We start from the raw sequence: 21,030 nt of genomic DNA, 5'->3' as shown, positions 1-21,030 counted from the left end.
CTTAAGAACTGGTTGTTGTGTGATTATCTTGACTAAGTACGACATGCATCTTGTGCTGTGTGTTTTTTAACCTTAGTGTCTGTTTTGGAGCAGTTCTGCTAAAAAAAATAGCTCCCAAGATAGAGCTGCTCCATGGTGGATTTAGTAGTGGAGTTATTCTTTTGGAGATAAGTGCTCCTAAACAGACCCTTAGTGAGTTAGTGTGCTTTGCACAGCATGATCCGTAGAAGAACCTGGAGTTCTCTAGAGGTGGTATGGTTTTAAGTGTTAAGGATGACAATACAACATTAGCTAGCACAGCAAGATTCGACCTGTGCCCATACATTCTCAAGGCAATGCTTCTGTAGGATGTGCCGTCAAGCAGGCACAGCATTCGGCCCTTTTAAGGAAAAATAAAAAAATAAACCAAAAGAAAATCAAGTATAGAGAAGAAAAGGCAGTACATAAATACCCTCCAAATACATTCTTTGTTCATCTATTAATAATAACTATAGGAGTAGAATTGAGTTTTAGAATATAATTGCATAAGTTTGCCTCAACAATACCATATTACCATGCCATGCCATCATCGTACACCACAATCAAAGCCATAGCACACACAACAACCATTTACAACATCCCAGTTTCCTTCACTTGAACATGGAAATGTCGAACACACGGGCGGAGCCATCTGTTGAGATAGAGGCCAGTGCGTTGCCATCGGTGGTGACAGCCAGCGACTGCACCACATCTGCATGTCCGCTGAACTCCCTGGCACAGTCCCCGGAGAGGCTGTCCCAGATACGCACCTTGCCGTCGATGCATCCTGATGCAACATACCTGGACGAACCCAGCCATGCCAGTGATGTCACGCCCTCCTGAATGAATGCACGCGCAGATGAATGAGCAAATGATCACAGGCGCATCCAGAGGTGACGAAGAAAAGGCTGATGGCAAAGCAAATAACTCACGTCATGCTCGCAAGTGCATCGGCTTGATTGATGTGCAAGGTCCCAGATGATGAGCTTTTGATCCATGCTCCCGGTAGCCGCCCAGCCATAGCTGTAGACAAGAAAGTCACAATCTGCAATAAAACTATTTTGCTCACTTATATGAAATACTACCTTGATGAGATGCCAACACACTCAATTGAATTACTGTGTCCAACTAATGAGCCAACGACCTAAAAAATGACCAAGCATTTGACTGAAATACAGGAAAATGGTGGAGAATAAAACAAAGACTATCTTGAATAATAAAGCCACGTGTACCTGGCCCGAGTTCACATTCACAAGGTGCACAGAATTATCCTTGGAACCACTAACTACTGTTTGTGAGTCCAAAGTGATTGATAAGCATGTCAATCCATCAGTATGATAGCCATGGCCTACAATGAGGGAAACACAAAGATCAAATAAATTTCATGTGTAGTTGAATGAGCATGTCTAAAATCTTTATATGGTCAGCACAACATAAATGGCAATTTACCTCGAACAACATGTCTGCTTTGTGCACTTCTTGGGTCCCATATCCTCAAAGTTGCATCATCCGACCCAGTACACATAAGTTTACCTTCAAATGCAACAGAGCATTCATACACACATCTACATTGGCATCCTAACACAACTTTTTTATAAATAAGCAAATGCATAACAATCAAGGAATCGTGATGGTACCATCTGGAGTAAAATCACCACATGTCACTGTGCTACTATGTCCAGCAAAGGTATTTAAAATGGTATTATGGTCAGCATTCCACATCCACACATTACAGTCCTCTGATCCTGCGATTATCAAATGTCCCCGTGGATGCCATTTAAGCCACTACAAAAACGAACACGTAAGTTACCCTATGAGACTAAACATCAAATAGCGCTGTATTTTGTGAAGAGAAAGCAAGGGATTCACACTGGAAATCAGTTGAGTGAGAGACCATCTCACCTCAAAACCAGACCCAGAACCCTCAAGGGTTCCCTGAAGAGAACGCGTAGCAGTACTCCACACATTTATCTGCCCATCAAAACTTCCACAGGCCAACAAATTCCCATCTGAACTAAAAGCTACTGTGCTGACAGTATCGCTATGTCCTGTATTTAGAACAACGGTTCTGTAAGTTTCCTCAATGCAATCCTGAGCATGCATAAACAACGTAGAAAGATATAACATGAGCAGAGATTAACTGATATATGAAAAAGGAGAAACATAGAAATTAGATAAACAAATTACATCCATGGGGAAAATGTAGATGTCATGAAATTCATGCATGATATCAAATACAGAAAACCATACATGTATGGTCACTACTGGAATGGACAAGAACAAAACTAGTTTCATGTAATGTTCTGAGTAAACAATAATGAATGAAGAGAACATAAATGTTACATGAATTCAAATTAATAAAGAGTGTGTTTTCTTCACAGATAAAAAAAATGGAAGGGTGCACAGATATCAGAGCTACTATAGAGATATTCCAATAACTGTCATCCAACATATCAAAACGATAGCAAAGAAAACTATACCAGTCAACTCCAAAGCACCCTCTGCTGATCCAATCCTCCACAGAAACCCTCTATCATCTTTGCCTCCAGAAGCCACAAGAGATGCATCTGTAGGACTGCACGCAACAGTGAAGACTTCATCTGCACCCAGGAAAAAGGTTAAAAAAAAAGAATAAAAAGAGTATTAGCATAGCTATTAAAAAAAGGCGCTGAAATATAGGATACTAATGTACATGGCATTAGGAAACATGGAATTTTCTGTCCAAATTATACAGGCGTGTATTACTCTATCGCTAATTCGCTATGAAGTGAATCACACCATATTACAGAAAATATAGTACTATTACACTGAACAGCAACCCACCCACGGACCCCCCCCCCCCCCACCACCACCAAGAACCAGTGCAGACTTCATTTTCTAGTGTAATAACTTGCCTTTGTGGCCCTGAAATATGTATGCAGAATCATCGACGTCTTCTGAATCATCTGAAAACGAAAAGATCAGTTGAACAGTCATGAACGAGGCATTTCAGACGACTAATGTACATCATGAAAAGTGAGCAACTGAAGCACATCATCTAGTGCAGTTTTATATATGAAAGTTTCAGAAGGACAGGAGCCAGCATTCTTCAGAATGCAAATGGAACTAGTAGCAAGAAAATTGCAGACTATGTAATGCAAAGGAGAGTTCACTATACTATTTAACGAGACATAGCATAAATGATTATGTATTTGTAATGGACAATCATATCTCATTCAGATATGATGCCTGCTGAACTCTATCTAGAACAGGCGAACAACCATGCTTATGATGAGCGCTTCCAAGTGTAGTGATACAACAACATAGCACAAAGAAAAGGAAAAAAATACTAAAGAGGAATGGTGTGCTTGATCAAGCATATAATAGTGTTTTCAGACCAAAGGGTGTGGCATAGAATTACTTGATTCCGCATGCTAAGGGTGACACCACCACAAGAAGCGATGAGTATCTTCATGGAACTAGCACATGCTAGGGTTAAACGAGAAGAGAGGCTAAATTGTGGACGATGCCTGTAGCTTCAAACAAGCCAACTGCATCGGCAAAGCAGCAAGGCTGTGTGTGACAGCCTGAGAATAAATAAATTCCAGACTTCCAATTATTAGATGGCACTTTGCAACCACTATACACGGCCCAAATACTGTCTCAATCTCCTCAGGAATCCTTAGCAAATTGAACCTGAGAATTGACCCTCTATAGCGTCTAAGAGGCTAGCTAGCAAATAATGAAAAGCAGAAAAAGAAACATGCGCATGGACTGAAAGCAGCTGATCCAAACAAAATCCGCCGCGTACCCATCCGGTCGCCGCCGTCTTCATCTTCGTCGTCGCGGTCGGGGAGATCTGGAAAGGCAAGAGAAGCAATAATAAGCAGCGGCAGCGATGGAGCAAGCAAGCCTAGCACTTTACTGCTGACCCACCTTGTTCGTCGATGGTTATCTCGTGGATGATGTCCTCCTCGTTGATGAAGACCTCCTCCTCGCCGTCGGAGCCTTCGCCAGGGAGCTCTCCTGAGATACTCATCGCCTCCAACGCCGCCGCGCCTTGCTGGGTAGCTTCTCGCCGCCGCTGCCTCGCGCGTGCTCGCCGCCGCCGCTTCCCGAGTGTGCGACTGGGCTAGGGCCTAGGGGTTTTCTGAGGGACGGGTCTCGGTGGGCTGGGCCGATGGATAGATGATTGGGCCGTAGTTGCGTGGGCCCTTATCACGGTCTCTATGTACTTGTCGATTAATTTTTTTTTGGTAGGTACTTGTCGATTAATTGGTTGATTGCATTTGATCTTTCTGAATTTCAGACACAGCACACAGCACTACAGCAGCAGTGACTCCTCCCAGCCGGGCTCCCACCGTGCCGGTCCTGCAAGTTCATCTATTCTAAATTTCTAATCCCATCACAAGTTGCCCGCTTCAGCCAGCCAGACCGCCTGCTTCAGGTTAACCTTTCCACATAGCACCAAACCATATACAACTGCCACACTTGGTTCTAGTCTGGTAAGCATTTCGACAGAGGTACATCCAAAGTAAATGCAAAGATATATTCTGCAATGTATCCTTTCATGGTACAGATCTCTACGAGAACAACGGACATGTAAAATAAGCTCCAGTTACAAGGGAAAAACATTGCAACTGTCCAGTGGGTCGCCTTAGTTAGTTTCCAACCTACAGTATCATCTGATTGGTTTCTTACAGTGGGTCTTCTTCCCATAATACTATGATTCCATCATTTCTTCCTTCATAACTGGCAACTACAAAACTGAAGCTACAATTCCCTCTCTAAAGAACGCTGGCTCATGGGGAACTCTAACCTAGCTCCATAGGTGATAAGAGCGAGCAGAGCAGGCCACAAGGCTACTCCTTGATGGCGTCTCCCAGCTGTTCTTTGACAATGCCAGTTTGTTCATCCTGTATTTCTTTGTATGCTCCGGTTTGCTCGTCGTATGAGTACCTGCACATGTTGGAGACATCAGCACAGAAACTACCCTGTTGGTTGCATTTTTTCGCATGAAAAGAACAATCAACATAAGGATTGTATCATTGTGCATGAAGAAACGACCCAGCACAGGCATATGTACAACATTCAGCTTCATTCAGTTACACGAGGGCAATGCTAGTTGCATGTAATGTCTACTGAACACAAAGTAAACTTGTGAGCCGTATTGCCCTTGATCATCTAGACCAATTCCTCTAAACCTTTCTGGTGTAAAAAGTTTGTTGAATTAACTATGCAGTTGCATAACCACACATCAAAGGGTTTAAACAGGGACACTCATGGATACTGGGATGAATGGAATAGAAGTTACCAGGTTCCTGTAGATGCCGAGCCATAATATCCAGAATTAGGATCATAGTAATAGCCTGTGCTCCTGCTATAGTAGTAACTGCAAGAAAAATGAAACGAAATACAGTCAAAACACATACAAGCTGTTTAAAGATTACAACAGTCGGCGTCTCTGTTTGCTATCTTCTATTTTCAAACACAAAGTAGAAGTTGAAGAAAAGCAGCATAGAAACAACTATAACCTACCCTGAAGAAGGATCATAGACATAGTCAGAGTCCATGCTTCCATTACCAGCTTCTGCAATAACAGGGAAACAAGATTTCTGAATACAAAAAGTAGCAGTTGTGAAAAAGAAGAGGAGAAATGTGTAATAGTTTCCACAGAAAAAAATGGAATAGCGCCAGAGATGAGAACTTACTCTCCACACCTGAGGTTCCCAGAGTACCCTGAGGGGATGACCCAGGATTCGGACCTGAACCTACAATATTGGCATCCGAACTATGTTTGACATCATCGTTGTCGTCATCACCAAACATGTCAAGATTACTGTCATCATCATTAAATGCAGCAGTAGCTGTAGATATTTTGGCAGTTGAAGCACCAAGGTCCATTTCCAGTATGGACGATGGCTGGTTCATTTCCAGTATGGATGATGGTGCCTGGTTATCTTTTGTGTCCATAGAAGCATCTTCAACTTCTGGCAAACCAAGTCGAGCACGTGCCAAACGTTCATACCCCGCTGCAAAAGCAAAAAAAGGCAGAAAAAAGTCAGATAGATTTCCTAACAAGACAATTTTAAGGTATGGCTCATGTCAGACAGTGAATAACAAAACAATAATTCATTGTTCATTGGTGTCCTGGGGTTCACGCATCCCCAAATATAGTTAACCGGATATGATGTAATGTTTTTTTTTAAAATGTTGAGATTTGAAAATACGAGTGTTACTGTCTGCACATGATAAACAATGCCAGACTGATTGCTTATCTATTTTGATTATTGACATCTAGGATGAGTCACAAACTTAAAACCGAGCTATTGGAGCTATGATTTATGTGTAATACATATGGGATTTTTTGACGAATTTTTGAAACACTGCAACATGATAAATTCTCTAATAGGAAGGCCCACATTCCTGGATACGAAATCAAAACTAATAACATAATTTGCATGCTTATTAGGTAGGCCAGTATGAACAGTAAGCGCCGATCAAGTTATTATGCATAGTGGTGCTCACTTTTGGGATACACGACATCAAATATGCAATCAAAAGATTGCAGTGCATATCACGCATTAGCCACAGCAACATGGTGAGTCTGTTTTCATTGAGGAGAAAACAGAGATAACCTTAACAATGCAGACCTGAATGTTCTACATACTTTTTTAAATCAAATAATGACAAGAATCAGAGAGGACAAGTTATTCATGCATTTGTGTGAAAGATAACACTAGTAGAGAAATGTTAAAACTGAACTTAAACTGATCATGAAAAGGAATTTTCAACATGCTGGTAAGATAGAAAAAACAAACTAACCAGCCTCACGTTCAAAGGTCTCCCGATCATCTGAATAAACATCTACAGCAAAACATACAAAGCAGGAAATAAGTAACATTTAAGATTTAAAAGACGAAAAATGGAAGGACAAAAAGAACTACCAAAATAACTAAACAAGAAAGAAACACATACTGTAGTCACCGTTCTCCATTAGCTTCATGGCAGCTTCGGTCAACTCATCAAATATACGCTTAGTACCCTCACTCATCTTTCCACGTTTATCTGTTGATGTACCCTTCAACCTTTTCAAAGCTTGCATTATCTGGCAATTATTAAAGAAAGAATGATAAATGTTAGTTCAGCAGTGTTGCCAAATTAGATAGTTGCAGATATACGTATTTGTTGAGTAAATTAAGCATATTTCAATAGCTAACCACAAGCTAAATGGCAAGAAAGAGCAGCATGAAAATATGCACAGCAAGTTAACAACAAAAACACACCGTTTCTCCTGGTTCTAGCACGTTTGCTATCTGCCTTTTTATCCTTCCAATGTCATCAGAGGAGAGATCTTCAAACTCCTCTACCTTCTCTTTGCCTTTTTTCTGTACCTTTGCAGCATATGTTGGGTCAACTTCCACACTATCCAACCAGGCATCCTACAAAAGACAGGTGCTTGTGTCACCAACAGTAACTTGTCATATGACATTAGCAGCACTAAACACAAAATCTTCATTACCTTGATCTCGTTGCCTCTTGCATACTCGACAAAGTTCCCATTCTTATCAAAGTACCCTTCTTCCCTCTCTCGCTCCAGGTTAAAAGGCTCTATTCGGATACCATCATCAACAAAGTTAACACCATCCTGTTGAACATCAAAACTGAGCTCAAAATCCTGTATTTCTGTATACCCAGCACTCACAACTGGCAATAGCAAAAGGGGTGGAATGCAAGTGGAGAAGCAGAGCATACGTTGTAGTGGACTTCGAAGCCCTTGATGTCCGCGGCGCCTCCCTTGGCGTCGTCCCCGTCCCGGGGCTGGCCGTGGCGCTGCCGCGCGCGCCGCTCCGCCGCGAGCTCCGGGTTCAACATGCTGTCGATGTCCACGGCGGCGGAGGCGGAGGCGGAGGCGGAGGGGCCTCCCTCCGCACCGGCTGCCCGGTGCTTGGCCTTCTTCCCCTTGGGGAACCGCGGCTTGCGCTCCCTGCGAGCGCGGCGAGCGACACAAAATCAACATGAGCCCTGCTAGGGCGTGAGACCAAAACCCTAGCCAGAAGAGCTCGACGATAGGGGAAGGGAAGGGAAGGGAAGGGAGGGAAATCGAGCTGGCTTAGCTTACCTGCCGGCGTCGTCGTCGTCGTCGCCGGCGAGGGGGCGCTTGGTGCCGCGCGTCGGCTCCGCGGGCTCCATGGGTCGGCGGCGGCGGCGAACGTTCTGCGACGAGGGGGAAGAGGCGAGACGAGAAGAATTGTGGTTGTTTGGGCTCGGTTTGATTTGATCCGGTGGTGGCTTTGCCTGGCGGGCTCCATCCATGGGTGAATGAACTAGTATGAGAGGAATTGCTGTGATTCAGACACAAAGTCCAATTAAGTTCTAGCACTATTTGTGTTAATTAGTTCAGTGTTGCATAAGGACAATTGAGGAATTTGGGAATTCTTTCATGTGTACATGATGTCCACTAAAATCTGTTCATGTAGCTGACACTCTTCAAGCTTAAAATTATGGATTCAAGTTCCAAAAGATAGATCTAAAATAAATCAGTTCCTCTTTAAAATTGTGTTTGGAATCCAACAGCCTCTATGATCCCAGCTGCCTATAGCTTTTAAGAATCTAGTACCTTTTTTTAACCATGATATACAAACAAACATTTGTTCAACCCAAAAAAGTTGGAAAGCCTGTTATATGATCCATGAGGAGATTTCACGTGCACAAGGGTCATACCAAATGATGTGGATTTATTGTGCTTATTTCAATGTTTTATAAAGTCAATCTTAATGGAAGTGTTATAAGAATATCATGCAACATCAGCAAATTTGCTGATATGGTAGAGTTATTTATAAGGAGGAAGGAGGTGAGTTTCATGGGATTAGAGAAAAGTGTCATCATGACACTCCTCTGCCATAGTTACCAAATTTCTAGTTTTGGTAATTGTTCCATGATACACCCCACACACTAAGACAAAACTTAAGCCCTTTGAAAATTTGAGAAATATTCAATGGACTTGGTGTAGTTCAATTAATAGTACTTGTGCCATTACCAATAATTGATAACCCTTCGCCATTAGTAAAACCTAATAAAATGAGAACAAGCCTCTAGATAGTAGTGCTCTTTTTCCGCAACTGATACAACATGGGAATAATGAGAACATCGTATGAATGATTGTTGTGTTGAGATCCACCAAGCCTCGAACCCTGGTACAAAGTCATAGTATGTAGGTGAAGCACTAGTTCAGATTTGTTGTGTTTATTTTAATGTTGAACAATGAGTGTTGGATCTTTTGTGCTTATTTCAATGTTTAACATGTATTTTTCATGCTTATTTCGGTGATAACTGTGTATTCCAATTAACAGGCCTTGCCCCATTAAAGTGGCCACTTAAATCACAAGCGTAACAGTCATCCAAATGCTAACGTGATGAACAATTACCGTAGAAGTGGCAACCGGCATACATCTCAATTTCTGAACACATGCCACGATTGTTAAAAACGACCTCCTAAATCTGCAAGGCACATGACCCGCATCGTCATTACTAACGCTGGGCAAGGACTGGTTTTTCTAATAGCAAAACTGCCATATGAAAGAACAGCATCCAATCCAAAGGCTTGTCCCTTCAATGACATGCCGCCCATTTGTGAGATGATGGAACAGTTGGCTCTTGGCCCATTTTTTGTATGGCATGGTATCGGACTTGTGAAGCTGGGCCGTGAGAACCCATTAGAGCAAGTATTATGGGGTTGACTCAGCAGCCGACTGAGAGAGCCACGTCAGATTTTTCCGATGTGGAGGAGCGAGAAAGCAGGAGAAAGAAGAAAACCACCGTTTTGCGAGTCGCTCGGCGCAGGGGGAGGAATCGAGGCCCAAACGACCGCTCTGAGCTCGTTGCTGGCGACTCAACCGGCGACTTCTTCTTCCTCCCGATCACGTGCTCCCTCCGCCTCCCTCTCGCCCCAATCTCTTCTGCTCCTCCCGTGAAATCAATCCCTTGCGCGCCAAATTGTTTCCCCGCGCCAAATCGAAGATTAAATCCTCCCCCCCCCAATCCTTATCTTGTTCATCCCCAATCGCCACCAAACCCTAGACACCAACTCGCCTCTGGTCCCCTGCGAGATGCCTCGTTAGTCCAAGAGAACCTCAGCCCCTGCGCCAATGGAGATCCCGCCGCCGCCTGGTGCTCATCCTACTCCACCGTCGGCCACCCCTTCCACCTGGTGCTTGGTGCCCTCCGTATCCACCACAGTCCATGGCGCCTCCCTCCACTCCATACTGGATTCACTACAAGAAATGTGGTGATCTATGACGAAAATTTTATGATATTTCGAAAAAGCGTCACAATTTCACACAATCTATGACAATTTTCAAATTTTCGTCATGAATTTGAAGGTATGGGCCATGGGCCCAAAATTTAGTGATGTTTTATCGAATTCGTCATAATTGAGCCCACAAAACAATGACGTTTTAACATTAGTGTCATAGAAATTGTGACTAGGAGAAAAAATTGGGGATAAGAAAACCAAATAGCCACTCACCAAAAATAAATAACGATAAAAAATATTAGGAAAAAAAGGGTATGGACGGCGGCGCCATACCACTATACTACAACTTCATTAGTGTAATCTGACTTAAACATCTGTGCTTATTTGTAATTTAAAGATCATTTTTTACATTTGTAATTTGTACAAATTAAAGCACAACGGCATATTTGAACTGAATGTGTTGTAAAAATGATCTTTAAATTACAAATAAACATATGTGAGTATTACGCTTTATATACTAACATTTGTGCTTTAATTTGGAAAAAATAAGAAAAAAAGTTACTAACATTTGTGCTTTAAATTGGAAAAAATAAGAAAAAAAAAGTGAGGTGATAGGGAATCGAACCGTGGCCTTCAGCATAAGACCCACAAAACCTTTACCAACTGCGCTACACCTTCTGGTATGACAATGACTGGTATTGCACTATTTATACTAGTATCCCGTATTGTAATTCGGAGGAAAAGGAGATGCATATAGTGATGGGGTTTCGAACCTGGTTCACGGAGACGAGGAACTGGAACCATACCGACATAGCAAATACTCGAACTCCAGACCACATAATTAAGATCATGCAAATCTACCACCGCACCAAATGTATGCTTGTGGTGTAGATGCACTTTACAATTATTTTGGACCTAAAAAGGAATAAAAGAAATTAAAATGGGGCAAAAAGGTTGGCTAGCGGATTCGAACCTAAGACCTATCGCATCGACGAAGCTTCCATCGCCACTACACCACTTGAGGATTTGCGGTTAGGTATGGTATTAAATTTACTTAAACAAATTCCACGTTACTTAAACAAAAGTCCACGTGAACTGAGATGAAGAACAATATGTGTGACTCATTTTCTCTTTTTAATCCAGAATTAAAATTTGTAGTTGGTATTTATACCTCATAATAACTCCAAATCCGATGTTTTTTTCTAAATTTTTCTAAAATCATGATCTTTCATTTAATGCCGTTTTTATGTAAATTGCTATTTACTAGATAATTTTGATATGGCTTATTTTTACACCTATGTACACAATAGAATTTTTTTTTAACAATTGATAATGTAACTTCACATTCTCTAATGTTATGGTAAACCTAAGGTTGTGTCCAAATTTGAAGTTCATACAAGTTCAAAAAGGTTATATGGTACTTAAATCTCAAAGTTTGAGCTGAGTTGTAAGAAGCAATATTAGATGTATCCATTTGTGAACAATGTGTGGTCTCATTTTAGTGAAATCATTTAAGTTTTTTATGGATAGAATATGGACCAAAAATATATTGTCACGTCAATTTTTAGAATTTTTCAACCAACTTTACATATTACTGCAATTATTGTGTAATAACTTGGAGATAGAAGTTTGAATTGTCCCTAGAAGATAATAAAATTTTTCATCTATCTTCAAGACATGAGCTATACTTGAACATATGAGACTAAATATAATTTTTTGAATTTTTTTAGAGGAACATAGTTCAACTTGGAATTACTTTCAAAAAGCACATAGAAATGCATTTAATTGATAAAATATACCAAATTTGTTCAAAAAATCTTGAAACTCCTACGTGTCAACTTAAATGTTGCCTATTACATGTAAAAAATAAGTTGGTGTATACAAGATAATTATTTTTATATATTACTTCACAAAAGTGCAATAAAATCAAAAAAAAGAAAAATATTATGCAAATCAGGCTCATTTCAGCCCAAATGGCACAATTATATTTTACCGTCCATATCCAATCCAATAGCTCCAATCGCTCTCCCATAATATAAAACCAGCAGAACCCTGCACCTTCCTCTCCACACTCAGATCCCCTCCCCCTAGCCGCTCCCTCCTCCCCGCCCCTCCCTCCTCGTGCGACATCTTCTCTCCACGCCGCGCCGCTCCCATCCCCTATCCCCGTGCGCTGTCCGCTTTCCTCCCCTGCATCCCCCGCCGGCAGGGCTCCGGCCATGGCGGCGTGGCAAGGCGGAGTGCCAGCAGGGCGCCTCGCCAACGCGGAGCCACGACGCGCGGCAATCGGGCCCGCTCATCCGCGCGGCCGTCGCCCAGGCCGGCCTCGCCTTCACCCCCAACCTCTACTCCTGAGCGGCGGCCGCGGTGGGGCGGAGTGGCAGCGGCGCGCGCGCGGTGGGTCGTCGGCGTAGCCCCACCTCACCGCCTCTCCTATATATCAGAGGGCTCTCGCTTTGTTCGAGGGTCAGTTCCCCCTCGCCTAGCCCATACCCTCTCTTCAGCTACATCCTGCAATAGCCGCCAACATAGTTCCCGAGAAGAACATTTCGGAGTAGTGTTCAGAGGTGAGGTCTCTTAGTCACCTAGATCTACTGCTAATGGATTATTCGTGCAGCTGCGGTGTGTTCTTGCTTTAAGCTCTTTCTCTTCTTGGTTTTGTTATGTTTAATTTTCAGCCGCTTGTTGCTTTCTTCCACGTGCGCGCTCGATCCACTTTAGTTCCTCTCCTCACCAGTTCCTCTTGCTGTTCCTGCGCTGGTAGAGAGGAACAGTGCTGTCCGCGCACGGGCGCGAGAAGGGGAGGAGGGGAGCTACACTTGTCCTGGGTGCTTCGTCCTCTGCTTGTCATGGTGGCGTCTTTGTTTCGTATGGTGCCTGCCTGCTGCTTGTTTGATACAATGCCTCGGTAGCCAGTGCTCTTTGAATGAGAGATGGACGACTGTTGATTCTACCTGATAGAGCATTGGAGTATTAGTATTGGTCGCACAGTCAATTTTCTCATTTCTTCTGATGCAGAAATAGCATTGGAGTATGAGTATGAGTATTGCTATTGAAGTCTGTTGCTAAGAACTACTTTAATTCCTGTTAGCAAGTGGTTTGCTTGTCCTAATGGATTATTTTTTATCACCAGTATCAATTGTCGAGCATAGTATTTTATTAAGTCTACAATATTAATTCCACTGTTATAATAGAACCAGTTCGTGCTGTTGATCCATTATTTTCTTGTTTGTTTTTTTCCAAGGCTGTGGATTCTGGTAGGAACAATTGGCGAAATTCGATGAGCATGAAAAAGCCAAAGTTGTCATGTAGTCCTAGTGCTGCCACCAAGTTAGGTTATATTCAAATCTTTCTAGTCATTTTTTGGTCTGCTTGTAGCTCATTCACCTATGTTACTTGTGTTACTTTATTTTCAGAAGTAAATACCTGCAACTAGCACTTCAGATGGAACTAGTTAGCAAGGCTAGCTACATAAACTTTGTCTAATTAACTGTAATGTTTTTCCTTGCGTTACTTTCAGAGACTAACTGTGATCACTTGTTGGTATTATTATTTCAGTGGTAGCTCGGCTTAATGATGCAACATCAATAGCTTATGCCTAGGTGTTTGCTCCTCACCAAGTATGGGCCAAAAAGGAACTCATTTGCTGCTGGAATTTTTTAACGAACGGGCATGAGACAGTGCCTATTTCAGTGAAAGAGAAGAGTTTTTACAAGCCGGCTAGCCGGATAAAACAAGGAAACAAAGATCTATTCTCGCGCTAAGAGGGTTGATAAGCCCTTCGCCCCTGCAGCGATCCAAATTGATGCCTCGTTCTTGATTTTCGCCATGATGGTCGGGATCGGGGATTCGTGGCGATTGAAAATCCTGTCGTTCCTCTCCTTCCAAATTTCCCAGGAGATGAGAAGCGCAAGGCTGTGGGTGCCCTTGCGGGAGGTGGTTGGGGATGTTGAGAAGTTCTCCCACCAATCGAGCGGCGACGGGCTCTGGGGCCATTCATTCGGGTGGAGGTTTGGTTGACCCGTCCAAGTGGCCACCTGACTCCAAATGCGTCTCGAATAGCGGCAAGTGGCAAGCAGGTGATGCGCCGTTTCCATCGTCGTTCTGCATAGAGGGCAAGTTGGGCTATGCTCCCACCCTCTCCTGGCCAACCTGTCCGAGGTCCAGACACGGTTTTGTAGGATTAGCCATGCAAAAAACCTGCATTTAGGCGGTGCCCATGTTTTCCAGATGGAAGCGACTGTCAGCACAACAAAACAACCAAGGAATTGAGCTCTGTAGGCCGAAGCCGTGGTGTATTCGCCGTGATGCGTTAGCTTCCACGTGATGTGGTCTTCACGGTCTGGCTGCAGTTCGGTCGATCTGACAAGGTTCCAAAGTGTGACGAATTCTGTTATGTGTGCTGTCGTGAAGCCTGCCCGGTGATTTAGGCCGCGAATCCAATTATTGTTCTGAAAAGCCTCAGCAATAGACCGCTTTTTCTTTTTCGTTTTGGCAAAAAGCAGGGGGGCTATGTCCTTAGGGCATCTACCTTGGATCCAGCCCGCGTGCCAGAAGTCTGTTTTCTTGCCGTTCCCCAGTTGTATATGTGTGCAAACTGCGAACAACAGTCTGTCAGTCTCATCACAGGGTACCTCTGTTCTTATCCAAAATTTATCCGGAGAAGCCCACTCATGCCAAAGCCACCGGAGGCGTAGGGCCCGCGCAAATCTCTCGAGATCAAGCATACCAAGTCCGCCACACTCCTTCAATAATGTTGTTTTCGTCCAGTTAACCTTGCATTTACCCCCTGAGATTGCTTTGTCGCCAGCCTAGAGGAAGCGCTTGCGGATCTTGTCGACCTCCAGCAGGACTTCCTTAGGCGGTTTGAGAGCAGTCATTAAGTAAACAGGTTGGGAAGATAGCACTGATTTGGTGAGGCAGACCCAACCAGCCTGAGTTAAGTTTCTTCCATTCCAAGTGGAAAGCTTCCCCGAAGCTTTGTCGATTAGAGGTTGGAAGTCCAGCTTGCGCAACCTTCTTGGTGTAAGCGGTAGGCCGAGGTATTTTAGTGGGAAGAAGGTGCGTGCCACTGGCAGGATTGCGAGGATGGGTTCAATATCGATATTGCTGCAGCCGATTGGTGTTACGCTTGTTTTCTGGAGGTTAGTGTGAAGCCCTGTTACCTCCCCAAAATTCAATAGGAGCTCCTTAATGTTCGCATCATCCATTGGGGTTTGCTTTAGGAAGATGATGGCGTCGTCGGCGTACATAGAAGCTCGGAATCTCGCCGCACTGCCATTGAGTTTGCTAAGGAGACCTCTTTCTGTGGCAACCTGTAGAAGCCGATGTAGGGGGTCTATGGCCAGGATAAATAAAAGTGGGAAAAGCGGGTCGCCTTGATGTAGCCCTCGTCCGTGTTGTATCGGATCGAGTGGGGTTCCATTTAGCATTATTCTTGAGGTGGAGGTTGAGAGCAATGAAGAAATCCAGTTGCGCCACCGCATAGGGAAACCTCTACGCTGCATGAGCGAGAGAAGGTAGTCCCACCGAACGGAATCAAAGGCCTTAGAGATGTCCAGCTTCAAGAGAAGGACGGGGGACTTGGTTCAGTGGAATTTCCTAGTGAGGTTCCTCACATAGAGAAAGTTGTCGTGGATGCTCCTTTTCTTGATAAAGGCACTCTAGCATGGCGAGATGAGTTCATTAATGAGTGGCGCAAGGCGTAGCGCAAGTAGTTTGCTGATGATTTTAGCTATCGCGTGGATCAAGCTGATTGGTCTGCAGTCTCGTATATCCTCCGCTCCCTCTCTCTTTGGGATGAGGATTATGTTCGCTTTGTTTAATAAATTGAGGTCCTGACATCTCAAATTATAGAGGGAGTTGATAGCTGCAGATACATCATGCTGAATGATTTGCCAGCAGGAATTGAAGAAGTGGCCAGTGAAGCCATCAGGGCCTGGGGCCTTATTCTGAGGCATCTGACGTATAGCAAGTAGTATCTCATCATCAGAGAAGGGCCTGTCGAGCAACGACAAATCGCTTTGCGGGAGAGCAAGGTCAGGCCAGGAGAAGTCACGTGTGAAGTCCTAGCTATTGAAAAAAATTGAATATAGATGGTAAGTGGCCATGACTATGTGAAGTGAGGCTAGTTATGCAATATTGCGAGATTTTCTGCTAGATTGAAACCAAAGTTAGAATGTGATTCCATGCGGAAAGATTAAGTTTGTTGCATGCTTGCAGTTTTCAGGGAGAGAAGTACAAAGATCAAGAACCAAGTGCATCGAATTTGTTTGAGTGCCTCTATAGAAAAAATGAGAAATGATGCACCATATGTATAGATTGCCATTGCATGTTAGCTTTCAAATACAGCTCATTGCAATTTTGGATGAAATTTTTTTAAGTGATTTGATGTTGTATGTGATGAAATGCTCAATCAAACATTTATGTGATGAAATGTTAATTTCTTGTTGCATCTTGGGTTGGGCTGAAATGATCATGCTGTTTATATGGGCTATGTAAATGAGGCCCAAATTGGCTCATGTGCCTGCTGCCACATCGCGGTCCATGTGGCGCCATGTCACTGCCATGTCAGCAGCTATGTCATCGATCATGTCAAATTACACGTCATTGTTGCCATCCACGTCATCTCCGTGTCAACAGCCATGTCATCCTCCATGTCATTGATGTGTGACATGGCAATTGAATTCGTGACGAAAATTATATTGTTTGTGATGTTTATTTTCGTCATAGAAAACGGGTTTGGGTTGGGCTTCGAGGGCCCGGAGACATTTTATGATGCTTTCAAAACGTCATGGATCAAGCAATCTGTGACGAAATTTTAAGAAACATTACGAGGTGTAATCTGTGACGCTCAATACATGACGCAATTTGATATCGTCATAGATATTGTTTTGTGATGGTTTTTTAGTAATCTGTGACGAAATTTAATCGTCATAGATCAACAGATTTTTTGTAGTGATTCCTGGGCTACAGCACCCAAGCATGGCTGGTTCATCGCTTCAAGCTCCTTGGTGGCCACCTGCTTCCTCTGCAAATTTGGAAGATTCCGATCTACATGTTTTGTAAGTGTTTTCTACACTGAAACTTGGTTTTTCTTCTTTTCTGTCCACTTGTGTCTGAAGCGCAGTAGTTAGTTTTTAGTAACAGAATGCTTGCCTTCAATGCTGGCAGGAGCTCTGGCTCCTACATTTGGTCATGCTTGCCATTCATTGCGGCTGATGACTATTGTAAATAGTAGAAGCTGCTAGTGGCAGCATGGTAGCCGTAGACATAGCTGTAGCAAGTAATGGTCATGGCTGCATCAGTCTGTAGCACCATACCTTGTAAATTCTCACCTTGACTGAGTTGTGTATAAAGAGAGGGCAGCTGCAGCTCAGTGGTTCAAGCAGCTTATGAATATTTCATTTATACTCCTGATTTTTGTTATAGTGATATAATGTGATCACTGGTGGTGGTGCTACATACTAGTTCTATTTACAGGTACATTCTCTAGAGTTTGTTCTGTTCATAAACTGAATTTTTTTTGTACCAGCTTTGTTCATTTTCTATTTTCAACTTGCAGTGTTGCTTGTGAACTGCTGATACGGCACAACTTGACTGCTCCTTTCTACTGAAGATTCAAGCATGGTTGTGCCTTTATTGTCGTCATTTAGATCAATAACTAGTGGATTGTTTTGCTTAAAACTTATTTGGTACCACTGTTGGTTAATGTTATTCGAAAAACTGCTGTAATTCTTATTATCGTTGTCAACTTGTCATGGTTTGGTATTTTCTAGATGAGCATGTGTGGCTTTTATATTATATTGATTCATGAATGGCCACAAAGATCTTGATCACATCAGATTGTATCTATATGCAAGCATTAATTACTAGATCTTTAATGCAGCTATTCTATTAGCCAACTTAGTAGCCAGCTATATTATATGAACAGGCTTTGTTGAAAGCTCAAGCTGACATGGCACATGCATTCCGCCAGCAGCTGGCTAAACCATTAGCCCTGCTCTTAGGCCTATACTTTCCAGCCTCACTGAAGAAGCAAGGTGGCCGCCAGTCAGTGGTAATACCAGACTAGCAGCTCGCAGCAGGTTTGTGCTAGGTGTGGAACGAATGGCTGCAGGGAGCATGACATGGCATCGTCGTATACTACAGACAGGCAGGCTGATGGCGAATGGTGAGGCAGCCCACGGTTTTGCATTGCCTGGACGGACGGACACCCGAAACATGGTATCGGTCCTTGGCAGCAAATTGGATCGGATGATCTTTAGCTTTCTAGGCAGGACCACCACACATATAGAAGTACAAGTAGCTAGGAGCTGAGCAAGATCGAAACAAGCTTCTCTTCCTCAAGGTAGCAGTAATATTCAATGGCTAGCTGCAGCAGGAACGGGCCAATGCAGGCCAGCACCAGCTGATATCTAGAATATATAACCTGCCCGGCCTTATTATTGCATGTTTCTTAATTAACTATCCACGCAGAATCTAGACGTCCGTGCACGCATCCATGAGCATGTCACGACCCCAAATTTACCGGACGGTCCGGTTCTAGTCCCAGATGGTCCGCTCGGTGCTCTGCTCCGGCGTGCAGTGCCCGCATCGCGGCGTGCCTCGTGTCAGACATCGCCGCCGGCCATCCTCGTTCCACGTGCCAGCCATCCTCACTCTGCTGACGTCCTTATCCACTATCTCGCCACCGGCCTTATCCCCCGTGGAGTGCCGTGTTCCTCTTCACTTTTTCTTCTTCCTCGAGCTCGAGCCGAGCAGAGCCGTGCCGCCGCCGCCCCGTCCGTCCCTGGCCGCGCCTCTCTCTGATTCCTCACGCCCAAGCGTTCCTTTCCTCTTCCTCCACCCCTGCCGCGCCTCCTCAAGCCCGGCCGAGCCCTACCCCGGCCAGAATCCATCTCGCAGCGGCCGGCCGCCATTGATGCCGCCGCGAGGAGCTTCGTCGGCCGCCATCGATTCGCCCGTTCCGGTGAGCTTCTCATCGATTCCTCGCATGGGGAGCACCCCCTCGTCGTCCTCGACCCAGTCCCCTCCTCACTCGGCTCCCTCCCCTTCCGCCGCTGCCCGCTGCCGTCGCGCCGCCTCCCCGTCGCTTTTCCTCGCCGTCTGCTTGCGGGGTGAGCTATGTCTCGCCCTAGAACACGCCATGCCCCTGCCTCTTGCCCCGCTCCGGCTCCGCTTCGCCGGCGCCGCCGCCGCTGTCGTCACGCACGGCGTGCGCGCGCGACGCGCCACGCGTGCTGTGGTCGCGCCCACGCCGCGATCAAGGCCCGGCCTTGCCTTGACTCGGCCTGGGTGGGGTGCCTGCCCGTGGGGCCCACCTGTCGGCCTCTGGCTTGACAGGTGTGGCCGGATCCGGGTGCACCTAGCAATTTTGCTATGGTTCCATTAGGTTTTATTTGTCTGCAATCTTGTAAAATCCATAGAAATTTGTGTATAGCTCAGAAAAATATGAAACTTGTTTTGTTGGATTCCTCTAGCTGAGATCTATTTAGGAAAAATGTTGTTTTGTATGTTTCACTTCTGTTTGTTAGGGTTTTAGTGTGTTTCCGTTTAATCTATTTGAAAATGTTTAGGGTAGAACTTCTTGCTGGAAAGTGATAAAATGACAAAACTAGTTTTGTTAGCCTTGAGTTCATGCCTAGTTTCTATGATAATTTTCTTAGTTTTGTTTAGTTAAGTTTGTAATCCTTTTCCGAATTTACTTGCTTAGTGTTGCTGAAAATTGATCTATTTATGATTACTTATAGAAAAATCCTTTTACTGCAAATCCAATTTTCATGAGTTCCTTGTAATGTTCTCTGCATGCTCATTTTAAATGGTGATTTATGCTTGCTGTATAAGTTCATTTCTTAATTCTTGCATCGCATTCATGCATTATAGTGACCGAGCCATCGGAGGTCGAACCCGTGGAGCCCACCGAGTCCGTTGAGCCTGAACCCGGAGTCCAGTTCGTGGTCGAGCCTAAAGCTAACCCAGGCAAGCAGCTAAGCATAATTCCTTGCACCTATCTAATTTGACTAGCTTAGTTATCTCACTTGGGTAATGTTGGGTTATATATATTATGTATGTATTGCATTCTTGTACCTACTTTGATGCACTATCCTTCCTTGAATTGTCCAACCATGTCCTTGCCACACATTAGTCAGTTACTCACTTAACTTGACTAGATGCTGAGCTATGCTTAGAATAATCTTTTCGCTTACTACAAAGGATAGTTTGGAGTATGACACTTACCGGTTACCCTTGATCGCACTGGTTCGGTTTAGTGGTAAGGGTTTGGTAGTATCGAGATTCGAGCGGAATGGTAGGGCCTAGAGAATGAAATCACATGGGCATAGTCCGCTTGGATCGATTAAGGACCGAGTGGATGACGTCGGTTTTGAGCACCTTTCCGTGCTACCACATATCCAATATAATGGTACGGATGAACCAATTACCTTCTTTGACTTGATCATTGGGGCCCAGTCCCAGATACGTGGCCAAGGGCTATGCAGGGAGGCTTAGTGTGTCCCCGGGTGGAACTATGTGTAGGAAAGTTTAGAGATGTCCCCGGTGGAACTAAGTCTCCACGCGCAAGCTGGGCGTACCATCAACGGTTGAGCCTTGTTAGGAACGGTTGACGCGAGTACCCTCTTATCCAACTTTAGCGGGTTGGGTGAGTCGCATGGTCCTTGCGTCGTGTGGGTAAAGTAATACACCCTTGCAAGGTTATAATCAATTCGAATTGCCGCGCTCTCGGTTATGAGCAAGCTCTTTATCCCATGAACTCCTCG

The 21,030-nt window shown here is 44.2% G+C and overlaps 2 protein-coding genes across 4 annotated transcripts; both read right to left on the bottom strand.

Moving 5' to 3' along the window:
* Nucleotides 1–425: 425 nt before the first annotated feature.
* LOC120679419 (angio-associated migratory cell protein-like) lies at nucleotides 426–4,128 on the bottom strand. The gene is made up of 11 exons (XM_039961003.1): nucleotides 3,934–4,128; nucleotides 3,809–3,856; nucleotides 2,913–2,963; nucleotides 2,499–2,618; nucleotides 1,921–2,066; nucleotides 1,656–1,803; nucleotides 1,468–1,551; nucleotides 1,251–1,366; nucleotides 1,104–1,162; nucleotides 951–1,041; nucleotides 426–857 (listed from the first exon to the last, which is right to left on the bottom strand). Exons 1-11 carry the CDS (start codon nucleotides 4,034–4,036, stop codon nucleotides 630–632), a joined length of 1,194 nt encoding a protein of 397 aa, XP_039816937.1. The 5' UTR covers nucleotides 4,037–4,128; the 3' UTR covers nucleotides 426–629.
* Nucleotides 4,129–4,521: 393 nt separating this feature from the next.
* On the bottom strand, nucleotides 4,522–8,289 carry LOC120679218 (CD2 antigen cytoplasmic tail-binding protein 2 homolog). Of its 3 annotated transcripts, none has more exons than XM_039960759.1 (10): nucleotides 8,120–8,289; nucleotides 7,753–7,984; nucleotides 7,520–7,645; nucleotides 7,284–7,439; nucleotides 6,976–7,105; nucleotides 6,823–6,864; nucleotides 5,718–6,029; nucleotides 5,536–5,587; nucleotides 5,312–5,389; nucleotides 4,522–4,956 (listed from the first exon to the last, which is right to left on the bottom strand). In XM_039960759.1, the coding sequence occupies exons 1-10, from the start codon at nucleotides 8,188–8,190 to the stop codon at nucleotides 4,860–4,862; spliced, it is 1,296 nt and encodes a 431-aa protein (XP_039816693.1). In that variant the 5' UTR covers nucleotides 8,191–8,289; the 3' UTR covers nucleotides 4,522–4,859. The 3 variants fall into 3 exon arrangements, with proteins under 3 accessions (XP_039816693.1, XP_039816692.1, XP_039816694.1); XM_039960758.1 differs by having other exon boundaries at nucleotides 5,709–6,029; nucleotides 8,120–8,288; XM_039960760.1 differs by having other exon boundaries at nucleotides 4,547–4,956; nucleotides 5,709–6,029; nucleotides 7,753–8,022; nucleotides 8,120–8,283.
* Between the last annotated feature and the right edge of the window lie 12,741 nt (nucleotides 8,290–21,030).

Source organism: Panicum virgatum, chromosome 6N (assembly GCF_016808335.1).
Source record: "Panicum virgatum strain AP13 chromosome 6N, P.virgatum_v5, whole genome shotgun sequence".
NCBI classification, from domain to species: domain Eukaryota; kingdom Viridiplantae; phylum Streptophyta; class Magnoliopsida; order Poales; family Poaceae; genus Panicum; species Panicum virgatum.
Note: the sequence above shows the minus strand (reverse complement) of the source record. Positions and strands in the feature narration are given on the sequence as shown.